The sequence below is a fragment of the Notolepis coatsorum genome, assembly GCF_963971535.1.
Source record: "Notolepis coatsorum genome assembly, chromosome: 8".
Classification (NCBI taxonomy): Eukaryota; Metazoa; Chordata; class Actinopteri; order Aulopiformes; family Paralepididae; genus Notolepis; species Notolepis coatsorum.
In genome coordinates this window covers 78,810,291-78,826,172 of record NC_140172.1, presented here as the reverse complement: position 1 = coordinate 78,826,172, position 15,882 = coordinate 78,810,291, and the positions used below count along the sequence as shown (strand labels likewise).

General features: G+C 42.8%; 1 protein-coding gene across 5 annotated transcripts in view; it reads left to right on the top strand.

Moving 5' to 3' along the window:
* ccdc88ab (coiled-coil domain containing 88Ab) overlaps positions 1-15,882 on the top strand; it is a gene marked incomplete at its 3' end in the record, with an annotated part of 286,701 nt that overhangs the window by 235,584 nt on the left and 35,235 nt on the right. For 4 of the 5 annotated variants that reach the window (XR_014620009.1, XM_084320115.1, XM_084320113.1 and 1 more), the window contains exons 29-30: positions 6,367-6,566; positions 10,299-10,349. Coding sequence is in view for 4 of the 5 variants with exons in the window: in XM_084320115.1 (XP_084176241.1) it covers positions 6,367-6,566; positions 10,299-10,349 (251 nt within the window). The remainder of the gene's footprint in view (positions 1-6,366; positions 6,567-10,298; positions 10,350-15,882) is intronic. The other variant, XM_084320114.1, reaches the window with a different exon arrangement.

Below are 15,882 nucleotides of genomic sequence, written 5' to 3'. Positions count from 1 at the left end.
GTGATCCACATTCCTTTACAGCTTTGGGTAGGGCGTTCCACATTGATGTGGCATAATTGCGAAACGTGTTTAGTCCCTTATTTGAGCCGAATCTGGGTTTAACATGATTTGTGGAGCTCCCTCTGGTGTTGTGATCGTGGTATTCACTGACCTTTGGGAAGTATTTTGCCATGTACATGGGTACCTTGGTCGTGTAGTGTATCTTGTAGACCAGGCCCATTGCAAGTTGCTGTACTCTGTCATCTACTCTAAGCCATCCTAGGTTGTCAAAGTGGGCAGGGGTGAGGTGGGTTCTAGGAGTAAGGTCAAGCAGTAGTCTGACCAGTTTGTTTTGAGATGTTTGTAATTTTGTTTTTAGCGCCTTTGAGGTGCTTTGGTACCATGAGGTGCAAGCATAGTCGTAGTACCCCTGAATGAGTGCTCCTGCCAGAGTCTTCAGGGTATTCTTGTTTACCAGAGAGGAGATCCGGTACAAGAATCGAGTTCGTTGGTTGACTTTTTTTATTACATTGGATGCCATTTTGTCACAGGAGAGATTAGCCTCTAGGATGGAACCCAGGTAGGTAATTTCATCTTTCCTTGTGACAATATTGTCACCCACTGTAACTGAGAAGCCGTCGGTCTTGCTGAGTTTGTTATTTGAACCGAAGAGAATGGACTCTGTTTTGCCCATGTGTAATGATAGTTTGTTATCAGCGAGCCATATGCAGATTCTGCCTAGTTCCGAGCTGAGGGTTTTTTCAACCTGTAACTTGTTCTTGTCAGAGACCAGCAGGGCTGAGTCGTCCGCAAACAGGAACAAGTTGCAGTCACAAGCTGACGACATGTCATTTGCATAAATCTGACACCATTTGAAACATGTGATATTGAGGATCTGCACAATATGTGTCAATGTTGGTAGCCTTTTAATATATTTAGCATTTAGCATTTTTCTACAGTGACAGACTTCATAATTGACCATAGGTACCAACATATGACAGTTTAATCTCAATATATACAGTTGGGTCCATAAATATTTCAATACAATCTTCATAATGTTGGCTCTGTACACCACCACCATATAATTTAATTAAACAATCAATATGTGCTTCATGTGCAGACTTCAAGCTTTAATTTGAGAGTATTTACATCCAAATCAGGGGAACAGTGTAGGAATTCCAACAATTTATCTGTGCCTCCTCCTTTTTAACACTTTGTATGCCACTCACGGCTTTTCTCGGGTTTACCCCCCGACCGTTGAATGCCACGTCACGAGTATTCTCGTTTTTATTATTTGTTTTTTTATTAGCGTTCTGAAATCATATTGCATCAAGCGAGCCTACCGTTGGAGATCCAGGCACCGCCGGCGCTCAGATGTGAAAAAAGCGCCCCCTATCATCTCCCAGATGGTAAATCACCCTTTTGGATTGGACTCAATGAAAGTGAATGGGAGAACGGATTTCTGACTCCACATTTTACTTCTCACTGATGTAACCGGGGTCTACCAGAGTTCATTCTGGAGCCTTGGTGCCACGGCGAATATGTTCTACTGCACACGGTGGATCAATACAATTATCGATTTTTTCGAATGCCGATCAGAAATTGGAATAAACCATTTGGATACCATCTGACCTCAGGTAAGGAATCTATGTTATCAGTCTTAGGATAATCAGACTCGTTTTCACGGATATATAAGCGTTTCTCCTATATGTGATATAGCTGTTTTGACTGTAAAAGCCATCAGGAAATAAGAGCAGCGATTATCAGTGCGCGGCACGAGCGTGCGTGCACACACATATACTATCTATCATCTAGCGTTTATTTGAAAATGATTCATAAATAGGCCGACAAATGACAACGTTCTGGAATATTCCAGTAAAAGACTTATCATAGAATGTGTTGTTTTTTCCGCGAAAACGAGTGATTTTAAAAATGCTATCAAACTGAAATGAAGCGATAAAAATACAATCTGCTTTGACAATGTTGACTGGAAAATGAGTCTTTGATAAGCGACGGGCAGATTAGACACATAGCCTTAATTTAAAACATAGATTAGGCGATATTAACGTTAACATTGGAGCGGATTGTGGCATTCAAGGGGGTCAAAAGGAAAACACGGCTGGCAATCAAAGTGTTAAGGGACCAAAAGTAGGGATGTCCGATATTATCGGCCTACCGATATTATCGGCCTACCGATATTGGCATTAAAATGTGATATCGGAAATTATCTGTATCCGTTTTCAAAAAAGATTTCTTTTTGTTTTCTTATTTTTGTACATTTATTTAACCTTTATTTACCCAGTAAGAACAAATTCTTATTTTATTTATTGTCAAAAGTATGCATAATGTTGTGTTAATTCCACGACAAGAGATATGTAATGTTAATTACCTGAAATTATTCCGTTTTATTGGGGGGGAAACCCCGCATATATCGGTATCGGAAATTAAGAGTTGGACAATATCGGTATATCGGATATCGGTAAAAAAGCCAATATCGAACATCCCTAACCAAAAGTAATTGTCTGCTCAGCAGCTGTCCCATGGCCAGGTGTGTGTTTAGATTTATTTCTTAGAGAGGGACAACGTAGTACGTACATTAACTCATTGACTGCCACGCTGTTTTCCCATCTCTAATCCCTGGAGCCAGCATTTCAGACCGTTTTAACGATGTTTGTAGACCCATCGTATATTCTATATTATAGCTATGGAGACATACTATGGCTCATTTGAAATGCTTATAGTTATACTCCCAACAGGGAACAAACCGTGTATTTCTACATACATCCGTTCCTGCGCAATCCCAAGAGTGGCCATTTGTCATGGACTCTCATTGGTGAAGTTTAACGCGTGGGAGGGCACGCTATCTCTACCAAGTTCTGCCCCCGCTGAGCAAGCGCCGAGACCTGACCTGTACGTCGCTGTCCACAACGCCAGATTCCCACCCACCAGCTTCCCACCCCCTAATACTGCCAATTGTATTAGTATGAACGACCAGCCAAGCTGGTAGCAACGCCGAGAGCTGGGCTCGAACCCAGCATCTCCTGCGTTGGTGACGAGCGCAATCTCCGCTACGCCACCTGACCGCTTGAGTAACGTTATAACACAAGGATTGGGGACACTGGAGCACTGTGGATTCATGTGTTTTGGTGGATAAACGTTGGACACACAATAATTTGGAATGGAATGAATATTTGGAATGGCAATCAGATAATTGGATTCTTCTTTTTGCAGTACATCATAGACGAGGTAAGGACTCTGTTACCAATCATGCGTTGATCCGATGTTTTTTTCGCAGCGATCACAGCCTGTGTGTGTGCGTGCCGTTGGCTGCGATCAAAGCACGGAGGGGCGGCTTTTCCTCCCCTGCTTTCGTGCATGCATGATGAAACATAATACCGATAATCTAGCGTTTATTTCAGAATAATTCATAAATCAGGCGAGAAATGGCACAATTTCTAAGGCAATGCATTGAAGCGCTGTTTGCTGGAGTTTCTTGGGATTAGACAGGATCACTCTAAAACTATACTCATATTCACCACGGTATAAAACGGAAATGTATGTATGAAAAAATTTTCTGTTTTTTGCATGTTGACTGGAAGAAACTCACTGACAATCGACAACGTTATTAGATCCATAGCTATAATATTTAATATAGTTTTTAGCACTGCAAACACGGCATTCTCCCCATTGAACATAGCACTGTCACTGACGGCCCACAGTGCCCTCTGCTGACTGGCACTTGATGTGTTAAACAGCCTGTACAGGGGGCGCCAGAGTGGCGAACCACGTAATGCGCTGCGTCGCAACACGGCCGACCGGGGTTCGATTCCCGGACCCGGCGTCTTGGCCGAATGTCTTCTCCTGCTCTGTCTCCCATTCTTCCCCTCTCTCTCTCTACTGGACTGGCCGGTAGTAAAAACCCAATAAAAATCGACAAAAACATAACTTCTACTTTTTCTCCTTTTTTCTGTATTTTTCTCCCATCCCAATTTAGTTGTTATGCCAATTCCCCCCTCCCCTTCCTGGTTGTTGCGTGCATTTGCCCCCCACTTGCCGGTCTAGGGAGGGTTGATAGATACCATCACATGTCCCCTCCGATACATGCAGAGTCAGCCAGCCGCTTCTTTTCACCTGACAGCGAGGACTCTCACTGGGGGAGCGTAACGTGTGGGAGGCTCACACTACTTCCCCCAGTTCCCTCCCTCGCTGAGCAGGCGCCCCGACCGACCTGTAGGAGTAGCTGTTTACAACGACCAGGATACACACCCACCGGCTTCCCACCCGCTAACACTGCCAATTGGTTAGTATGGACGACCGACCAAGCCGGAGGTACCGCTGACAGCTGGATTCGATACCAGTGTCTCTGCGGTGGTAGGCAGACGCTTAGTCCACTGCGCTGCCCAGCCGCCCACAAAAACATAACTTGTCCGAAAGGACAAGTAACATTTAAAAAAGCCTGTACAGTTCTGAAACAACATCCTATGGACAGATGAGACAAAGATCAACTTGTACCAGAATGATGAGAAGAGTAATGGAGAAGGAAAGGAACTGCTCATGATCCAAAGCATACCACCTCATCAGTGAAGCATGGTAATGTTATGGCGTGGGCATGTACAGCTGCCAATGGAACTGGTTCCCTTGTATTCAGCCAAATGCTTCAGAACTCATTGGACGGCACTTCACAGTGCAGATGGACAATGACCCGAAGCATACTGCGAAAGCAACCAAATCGTTTTCTAAGGCAAATAAGTGGAATGGTATGCAATGGCCAAGTTAATTACCTGACCTGAATTCAATTGAGAATGCATTTTGCTTGCTGAAGACAAAACTGAAGGGAAGATGCCCCCAAGAACAAGCAGGAACTGAAGACTGTTGCAGTAGAGGCAGAACAAGCAGGAACTGAAGACAGTTGCAGTAGTGGCAGAACAAGCAGGAACCGAAGACAGTTGCAGTAGAGGCAGAACAAGCAGGAACTGAAGACAGTTGCAGTAGAGGCAGAACAAGCAGGCACTGAAGACAGTTGCAGTAGAGGCCTGGTAGAGCATCACCAGGGATGAAACACAGTGGGCTAAATCCACAAAGAATGGATTGCACGGAGCAAGTTGCACCCTAACTTACAATTCATTATGAAATGAAAATGGGGGACCCTGATGTAAACAAGACGAAAGTCTTTCTCTGGTCTGCATCCCCTTAACAATTTATGGAATACGCTGCAAGTAAAACTTTGTCTAGAGGCACTTCCTACTGTGAATGCTTTTAATGGTATGCTACGATTAGCCCTTTATGAAACATGTAACTGTTTTACCTGATGCTATTGCTGATCTGATTATGCTCCTTGCCACTGCACAAATGGCCTTCTGTATTTATATTTGAATTGTATGTTTTTTGTTTAATGTCCTGTTTTATGTTGAAACTTGTTGTGTGCCGTGTTGGTCAGGACTCCCTGGAAGAAGAGATCTTGTATCTCAAAGGGACATTCCTGGATAAATAAAGGATAAATAAAATTGTGTGTATTGAGCCGTACTGTATTGTACCCATTCTGCAATCGGTTAATAAAAATTTCATTCAATCAATCACCGTGCAGATTGATTGATTGAATGAACATCAAGCACCCTTTGAAACATTGTGTCTTGGGCTGTGCGTCGATTATATGGGTCCGGGCGGACTTTTCTTTGTGGAGCGGTTGTCCCGATCGGATTGAGAAGAATCAAGTACTCCCGATCCGTGTTTTGTGATGGATTATGTTGGCGACACGATGGACATAATTACTTGGAATGGCGATCAGATAATTGGAATATTCTTTTTGGGGCACATCCTAGTCAAGGTAAGGGCTATATGATATTAATCTTGCGTTGATCCGAGCATGCCTTCATTGCGATCCGAAAGTGTTACTGTAACGTTATGCCACAACGTATGCCGTTGGTGGCGATCAGAGCATCAAAAAATAATTGTAGCGTGTAGGGACGAAATGCCAATGCATTTAGTATAATACACGTTGTGTGCTATTACCAGCCTCCCAGGAATTACCCTAGACCGCTCTAAAACCATACTTATATTCACCACGGTATAAAACGGGAACGTATGGATGGACATTTTTTATTTTTTTTGCATCTTGATCGGAAGAAACTCAGTGTCAAATGACCATCATATTGTATCCATAGCTATATAGAATATAGTTATAGCTCTACAAACAAGGTGACGGACTCCATTAGTTTAATGCTGGCACTGAATAGATGGGCCCCAGAAACAACACGGCACCCAGAGTGTTAAATGCCCTTTTTAAATGAAAAATAGTGCTTGGAAAAGTACTTTAAAGTCCTTGAATTTCATTTTGCAAAGTCTGTGGGAACCCTGTGTATATGTATTTGTTTCCTTGTGTCCCTCCAGGCGTGGGAACTGGATCACCTTGAAGATGAGGAAGCTGATGAAGCCGAAGGGCCGGGAGCAGCGAACTCTGACCCTCACCCCGCCCCGCTCGGAGTCCAGCGACGGCTTCCTGGCGCTGCCCCAAGACAGTCAGGACAGCTCGTCCATCGGCTCTGGTTCCAACTCTCTGGACGACACGCTCACACACAAGAGAAGCAGCAGTGAGTACACAGGGGACATGTACACTCATTACAACCAACGAGATGTAGTAGGAAGTACATAAGATATGCTGAAATGTACATGTGAAATGTACATGTGTGTGCATGCATGCACACACACACACAAGGCACATACATACATTACACACACTAACGCACACTCGCACACACACACACACACACACACACTTCCCATGGTACAGTGAGAGTGTTTCAAGTTTCAAGTTTGTTTATTATTTGTCACAACAAAATACAGAATACTTTATAATGAAATGCTTGTTTCTGTATGAGCCCCTGAAAGTGTGCTACATACAGTAAAAAGAAAGTAAGTATAAAAAAATATATATATAATAATGTTATTAGGAAGTAAGTAAAGTCAATATACAATATAGAATACAGAGTAAAATGAGTAACAGTGAGGTAGAATGCAGAGGTACAAAACTTGGGGTAGGGTGCAAGTGAGGTTTGAATGTGGTGCAAATCTCTTTAATAATAGATAAATATAAAGTGTTAAAGTGAATAAAGTGAGTGGTAAGGTGAGTGTTTGTTTAAAGTGAGTATGTACTGTACATGTGGATGTGTGTGTAGATGATGGGTTGTTACATAGTGTCATTGTCATTGAGCATCCTGATGGCCTGGGGATTGAAGCTCCTTCTGAGTCTCTCTGTACTGGCCATGAGACTCCGGTAGCGCTTGCCTGACCACAGCAGTTCAAAGAGGCAGTTGTGTTGGTGGCCCTGCAATGCTTGTTATAAACGTCCTGGAGAGTTCACTCACTTTGAACTTCCTTAGGTGCTTAACACTTTGATTGTCGGAAAACGCTTTTTCACGTCATTCAGAGCCATGCTAAAGGTGCCGAGGACGCCGTAACTCGTCTTTGATATCAATATTTCAAAAATCTGTGATCGAAATCATATTTTCTTTCCGGAGCCCTGAGATGTGCTGGTGGGCTCCCACCAACTGTCTAACGGTTCGAGCGCGCCATCTGGTGGCCGATCGGCCAAACAGGAAGTGCTCATCCATATGAGCTCCGGGCACTCGCGTCCGGAAGCCGGACTCCATCTCAACACACTGGATGATCAATCGCTCGCCCTAACTCAATAAACAACGTTATTTGGACGTATATAGTATTATACAAGCTGGAAATTGTTCATCAGGATAAACATCCCATAATCGAAAACGGTCTACACCACGCTGATCGTCCAACGGCGCGAGGAAGATCCGGTAAGATTCAGCGTTATTTTTGAACGTGTTCCATATAAACTGTTATGATGAACATATGACCCACACTAGATGAATGATATAACGCTGCCCACGGAATTATAAACGATCCCCCGCCCATCCGGTCATCATCAGATCATACGTAGATCATTCTAGAAGTACGTCCAATTGAAATTTTTTATATCGCCCCGATTGCCATCAAACTGTATTTCATCATCAATATAATGCATTTGGGGCTATATATCACGTTCTGGAGAAAGCTGCAGAAAGAGATGAAAACATACTTATACATTATACCATACTTTACTATGAATATGTGAATGAAAAAGTTTAACGTTGCTACACAATGAACAATACATATAGGACTTTGAATGGGCCCTAATAATGGCAATGTAGCAATAGAATTTAAAAAGTTATAGCCATGCAAAGAAGGGGTACTTCTCCATAGACAAATAGAGCTGGCAATCTATGGTATATCATGAATTTAACCCATGGCAATCAAAGTGTTAACACTATGGTGTCCGAGAACGAGTATATACGTGTTTCGAAAAAGAGCGTTGTGGACCAGAGCCACGAGTATATACGTGACGAGTTGTTATTGTTTTATTCCATATTTATAACGCTTCTTAGGTACCCGATCCACTACCAGCATCTTTTCACATATTTGATTTTCGAAACATGCAGTACCAGCCAGACCCGCTTAGGGGCGCCATCGCTCCACTGCAGTATCATTATGTGATTTAAAAAAAATGCAAGTACAGTTCTGTGGGCGGATCATAGATCCTTGATCCCAGCCGAACATCCTCCATCTTGGATCAGCTTGCCGAGCGTTTTTTTCAGCGTGGAATAATGGGATTTATGATTAGCCAATGTGCATATCGATCTACCAGAATCCGATGACTGGTGAGGAAATGCTGCCGGCGATCACATGGCCTGACGGTAGGATAATATTACCCCAAATTACAGCTGGATTGGACATTGTTTTATAACGTAACATGATCGGTCAATGAAAATGCTATATTGAACTGTATTGCTAATCAATAATAGTAATCGGCGTTCCCCGCCGCCCCCATTTCATCCATAGATGCTCTGTAATATTTCATTCGTATATATACAGCAGAAATGGCGTTTGATATAACAGCGCCAACGTTTAGCCTATTTTGCAGCCTCCTGCAGAAAAGCCTAGACTAAAAGCGCGATATACCTTATATTCACGACGCTATAAAATGACAACCAACTGATTTTTATTATTATTTTTATTTTCTTTAAGCCATTATGAAGGCACGGTTTATGCACTCAAGTGACAATGAGAATGGACAGATAGCAATACTATAAATGATATATAAAGCTCTTAGAAAGTACATCGGTTTGTTTACAATCCGCTGTCCTCTGAGGCCTAAATCGCAGAGCCCCGCCGGTCGCCATAGTGTTAAGGAAGTAGAGGCGTTGCCGTGCCTTCTTCACTACACTGTCAATGTGTGTGGTCCATGTCAAGTCCTCGGATATGTGGACTCTGAGGTACTTAAAATGGCTCACTCTCTCGACCGTTGCGCCGTCGATGCTGAGGGGGCTGTAGTCCCTGGCGCCCGACCTCCTAAAGGCCACAATCATTCTTTTTTTTGCTGACGTCCAGGGAGAGGCTGTTCTCCTGACACCATCGCGCCAGGTCCTCTACCTCTTCCAGGTAGGCCCTCTCGTCGTTTGCAGAGATCAGGCCCACCACGACTGTGTCATCAGCAAACTTGATAATTGTGTTGTTGTTCCGCTGTGCCACTCATGTGTGTACAGCGGGTAGAGGAGGGGGCTCAGAACACAGCCCTGGGGGGCCCCTGTGTTGAGTGATGGATGAGGAGGTGCAGTTGCCTGCTCTCACCACCTGGGGTCTTCCTGTCAGGAAGTCCAAGACCCACTGGCAGAGGTCATAGTTCAAGCCCAGATCCCTGAGCTTGGCTACGAGTTTAGAGGGGACTATGGTATTGAATGCTGAGCTGTAGTCGATGAATAGCATTCTCACATAGTTCCTCTGCCTTTTGTCCAGGTGTGATGCTGCTGTGTGCAGCACATGGGCTATGGCGTCCTCCGTGGACCTGTTGGGGCAATATGCAAATTGCAGGGGGTCCAGGTTGATGGGGAGGGAGGAACAGATGTAGCCCTTCACTAGCTTCTCAAAGCACTTCATGCTATGGAGGTGAGAGCTACAGGGCGATGGTCGTTGAGGCAAGCGGGTTCGGATTCTTTGGGTACAGGGATAATGGTGGACTTTTTCAGACAGGTGGGGATGACGGACTGTTCTAAGGACAGGTTGAATATGTCCGTGAATACCGGGGCCAGTTGGTCGGCACAGACTTTTAGGACGTGGCCGGGGATACCGTCCGGTCCTGCTGCCTTCCTGATTTGTAAGTCTATATAGTGTGTGCAGTTGTGTGGCTGAGTGTCTCTTCCTCCCTAACTGTTCCTCTGCTTCTCTCTCTCTCGCTCTCTCTCTCTCTCGCTCTCTCTCTTTTTCTGTGGAAGGGAGGAGGGGGCAGCAGTACTGCCATGCCCACGAGCAGGGTTCCACCAATGGTATGGTGGGGAGGGTGGGCGGTGCTTGTTGTTGTGAGTCTGTCAGTGTGTGTCATCAGTTACAGCCTTAAACACTGCCCACTGCAAGTTAAACGGGACATTGTGTATCTTTTAAACAATTTTACACAACTTTCAATCTATTTAACATGTTTTTAACCTGTTAAGCTGTAGCCCTATTTTCAGAAAATCCACCTAAAAGTACATGCCCAAGTAAATGGTAGATTGCTTCACTTCTACATGGTCAATTAGCATGTTCTTGGTATCTAGGAACATCTACAGACCTCAGGGAATTTATTCCCAGTGTCAGAAATATTGTGTCTGTTACTAGGCTTGAGTAAATCGTAATGAAACAAAGGAGAATATACATTTAAAAAGAATGTTTGCATCTTTGACAGTGAATGTCAAAGATGTTAAAACTGTGGGGTAAGAGATTTCGCTCACTGCGCTCATTCAGCACTTTCTTGAGATCAAGTGTACATAAAATCTAAGCAAATGAATAAAGGGAAGATGATTAAACAGAAGGATTTGTAGATACAGTACTGAATTATAATCTATTTGAATTATACAGTACATTCAAAATTGAATTATGAACTATAAATTACCTTATTATGGCCAAGTCATACATCTATGGATAGGGAAAAAGCTCCTCTTTCATTTCCTCGCATTTTTACGATAAAAGAGCGATAGAATTTGCATTATTCCGATAAATTCTTATTTTTGAAAAACATTTAAAACATCGGTAAACAAACGTAGTGCTGAAAATAATACACTGACTGCTGTTTTGATATGGTTAGGGTCTTTACTCTTGGCTACATTTAAAAAAGAAACACAACATTAATTAATATGGTCTGTATTGATCGAGTTATGATAAAACAGCAGGATTGAGTGCCGTGCATATTGCTTATCTATACCCCTAGATTGCCAGCTTGATGGTGTGGCTCATTTTGACAAACATTACTTGTAGTGCAACATGGGAATAATAGTTTGTTTCCACACACTGTAGTTTTTAGTTTATTACACGCTTAAACATTGCACATTTCCAAGATAATCCAGTCTTTTTTCATAGGTTGCGAGATAAAACGCGTTATGTGGGTCGGTTTAACTCAAAACTGTGATCGTGTTTGCCGAGCATGTTTTTCGTCCGGTGAAACACAGAACTGTGATCGTTAGAAAAACACGTTTCAGATTTGGTAAAATAGACATAGAATGTACCTTACCTTAGCCAGAAGGTATTCCAAGAAGAAGAATTCTAGTGATCGCATCGCCCTCGCGATTACCAGTGTATATGTCTATACACGTTACGATGGTAAAATACGCTTAGGCAACGGAATTTCCAGGCGATCAATGTGAATTTCTGTTCAAGCGGGAGAAGGGGCCACTACCAAGGGGGGGAAAAGTGAGGCTGTATATCAACCCCAAGCCATTGCAGTTCAGACGGGGACGATACTGCCACCTAGTGATAGTCGATCGGCATTGCAGTTCTAGTGTATGTGAATTTGCCACAGTGATGCAGATCGCTCTGGGCAAGTCTGTAGAGCGGGGATCAAAGTAAAAAGATCAAACGATCCAAAAACATATCTAGTTTTTGGCACTCAACACTTGTCGAGCAAACACGTAATTTTCCGTTTTTGGCACAGAATGTGTTAAGCAAAGAAACTAGTCTAAATCTAAATGTAATTATTTCTTTTCGAGCACCTCTTTTTTCCCGTGTTTTGCCATCTTTGGTGGATATAGCACACATACAATTTTAGATGAATTATTTCCTTCCCTGCCTGGCTACTCCACACAGTAACAGCTTCCAAAAAGCACAGCTAAGTGATTAATCAAAGCTCATTTATTGCTTGAGTTCCCATTGTGGCAAGCAGTACATATCGATGGCTGAAACGCAAAACCTCCTATCTGAAAATTATTTTTTGAGAAAACTAAAAACATGTCCTTTTTAAGACTTTTTAAATATGCAGTCGAAATGTTTTTTTTCTTAAACCACCAATAGATTAGGTATGGGTATAGATTAGGTACTGTATAGGTATCCATAATGTGGCATTCTTTGAAAAATTATCAAGTTAGTTCAGGGAAATTTTTATGCAGGAAGTCAATTGGAAACAAAATCGTATTCTATTTAGAAAAGCAAATGTACAAAATACGTCGCATGATTTACTCTGTTATAATAAAATGTGAAATTCAATATAAAGTATTGGAAAAAGACCCCAGACCCACAGTAGGGTAGTCTACACCCTCCCCAGACTGATAATAGGGTAGTCTACACCCTCCCCAGACTGATAGTTGGGTAGTCTACACCCTCCCCAGACTGATAGTAGGGTAGTCTACACCCTCCCTAGACTGATAGTAGGGTCGTCTACACCAGTGTTTCTCAACTGGTGGGTCGCGGGACCATTTTGAGTGGGTGGGATGTGTGTGTAAAAAAAAAAAAAAACTATCTTTGTGAAAGTGGCTTCTTAGCTCTGGTCCAGCTGAGACAAAGCAGAGAAACAGATTGGACATTGAGCATGACCTCAAAGTTGCTTTGTCATCACCCCAGACTTTGAGACTCTTGTCCAGGGGCGTCGTTTTGGTATGGCACTCGCCATACCTTGGCAAATTAATATTTTTAAAGAAATTCAAAATATTTATTAAAAATATTATAAAATGTAATGTTGATTTAGAATTCAAATGTCAACATTATGAACCAAGCTTCGAACTATTCGGTACAGCCCTAGCATGTTTTGATATAGTCAATTATCTCACTTTTACTAGGTTTTTACTATAGGTCAAATGTGCTGCCAGGGAAAAAAAGGAAAATGGACATACAAAAGTTTTTTAGTCAAAGGGCAGCAGAGACTAGTGATACAGGGACACAGGTATGGTCTTACAATGGCTTAGTGATTATAACAGTGCAGTTCAGCATTCAGTAACCCATACTTTTTGTGAACGTGTTTTTGATACTACATTCTGTTGAACACACCTCAAAACCGTACCTAAAGGAAAATTGGCTCAATTGCAATAAAAATAACATAGACAGTTATGATATTACATGCTGCTCGGCATAATTTGTATGCTAAATATTGTGGTTCTCTGCTTTAGTCTGTTGACACATTTCTATACTAAATGCTTTTGTAGTCCTGTGTCATACCTAAATGTCATATAAGTGAATTGTATAGAAACAACTCACCAAAAGTGACTATTGCACAACTGATTTGACAAAAAAAATACACCAAGGGGGGGAAACCCCTCCTTCAACCCCCCACCCTCCCTCCTTGCCATACCTTGGCTTTTACTGAAATGACGCCACTGCTCTTGTCAGGAGCAAACAACATCCCCAGTTATCCCATTAGTTCCCTGTGATGTTAAGCTAGGAAGTCTGCTAAGAAGCATATATTATTTATTATTATTTTATTTCATTGGGTTTTTAGCCCTAGTTGTACTTTTGTTGCACTTTTTTGTGTTTATTTCATGTTTTTAAGTGCATGAAAGATTGTGTATTACTGCAAAAAAAAAATAAAAAAATTTAAATGAATCATAGTGGTTCAAAAATGTGGGTCGCGACTTAATGAATAAGGAAAATGTTGGGTCCCGAGGCTAGACCAGTTGAGAACCACTGGTCTACACCATCCCCAGACTGGCAGGTAGTCTACACCCTCTCCAGCCTGACATTAGGGTAGGGTAGTCTACACCCTCCCCAGACTGACAGTAGGGTAGTCTACACCCTCCCCAGACTGACAGTAGGGTAGTCTACACCCTCCCCATACCGAAAGTAGGGTAGTCTACACCTACTACCCTAGGGTAGTCTATACTGCGGCATGGTCATGCTGGACCTACAAAAGGCCTTCGACACTGTCAATCACACCATTCTGATTGACAAGCTAAAAGCAATTGGTTTTGATAGTTTATCAGTGAGCTGGATACAATCCTACCTGGAGGGGAGGGAACAGATGGTGGAAGTAAACGGTACCCTATCCCCCCCCCTCACAGTGAGCTGTGGTGTTCCACAAGGAAGCATACTAGGACCGCTACTATTCCTAATTTATGCAAATGACATGTCGTCAGCTTGTGACTGCAACTTGTTCCTGTTTGCGGACGACTCTGCCCTGCTGGTCTCTGACAAGAACAAGTTACAGGTTGAAAAAGCCCTCAGCTCGGAACTAGGCAAAATCTGCATATGGCTCGCCGACAACAAACTATCATTACACATGGGCAAAACAGTCCATTCTCTTCGATTCAAATAACAAACTCAGCAAGACCGACGGCTTCTCGGTTACAGTGGGTGACAATATTATCACAAGGAAAGATGAAATTACCTACCTGGGTTCCATCCTAGAGGCTAATCTTTCCTGTGACAAAATGGCATCCAATGTAATAAAAAAAAGTCAACCAACGAACGCGATTCTTGTACCGGATCTCCTCTCTGGTAAACAAGAATACCCTGAAGACTCTAGCAGGAGCACTCATTCAAGGGTACTACGACTATGCTTGCACCTCATGGTACCAAAGCACCTCAAAGGCACTAAAAAACAAATTACAAACATCTCAAAACAAGCTAGTCAGACTACTACTTGACCTGACTCCTAGAACCCACCTCACCCCTGCCCACTTTGACAACCTAGGATGGCTTAGAGTAGACGACCGAGTACAGCAACTTGCAATGGGCCTGGTCTACAAGATACACTACGCGACCAAGGTACCCATGTACATGTCAAAATACTTCCCAAAGGTCAGTGAATACCACGATCACAACACCAGAGGGAGCTCCACAAATCATGTAAAACCCAGATTCGGCTCAAACAAGGGACTAAACACGTTTCGCAATTATGCCACATCAATGTGGAACGCCCTACCTAAAGCTGTAAAGGAATGTGAATCACTACCCACTTTCAAAAACACTCTCAAAAAACACCTACGTGAGACTGCAATTCGAAACTGGCCCCTACAAATGTCCTAACCTAGTTGTACAGTAAATGACCAAGTAAGGCTTTGTCAATATTCCAATGTACAGTGTAAAATGTGTGTGTGTCCCCTACCCAACCCCACCCCACACATCCAACCTCCTCCAATGTACAGTTTCTACGCCAAATGTATATACACTCCTTTTCTGGACACTTTTGTATCACAAACAGTACTGTATTTGCAAATCTGATATGTCATAAATGTATAGATGTAGCAGTACTGTCTATCTGTATGTCATGTATGTCATATATGTTATGATGAATTGAAAATGGGGGACCCTGATGTAAACAAGACGAAAGTCTTTCTCTGGTCTGCATCCCCTTAACAATTGTATGTATTGAGCTGTACTGTACTGTACCCATTCTGCAATCTGTTAATAAACTTTTCAATCAATCAATCAATCAATCTCCCCAGACCCACAGTAGGGTAGTCTACACCCTCCCCAGACCAACAGTAGTGTAGTATACACCCTCCCCAGACCAACAGTAGGGTAGTCTACACCCTCCCCAGAACGACAGTAGGGTAGTCTACACCCTCCCCAGACCAACAGTAATGTAGTCTACACCCTCCCCAGACCAACAGTAGGGTAGTC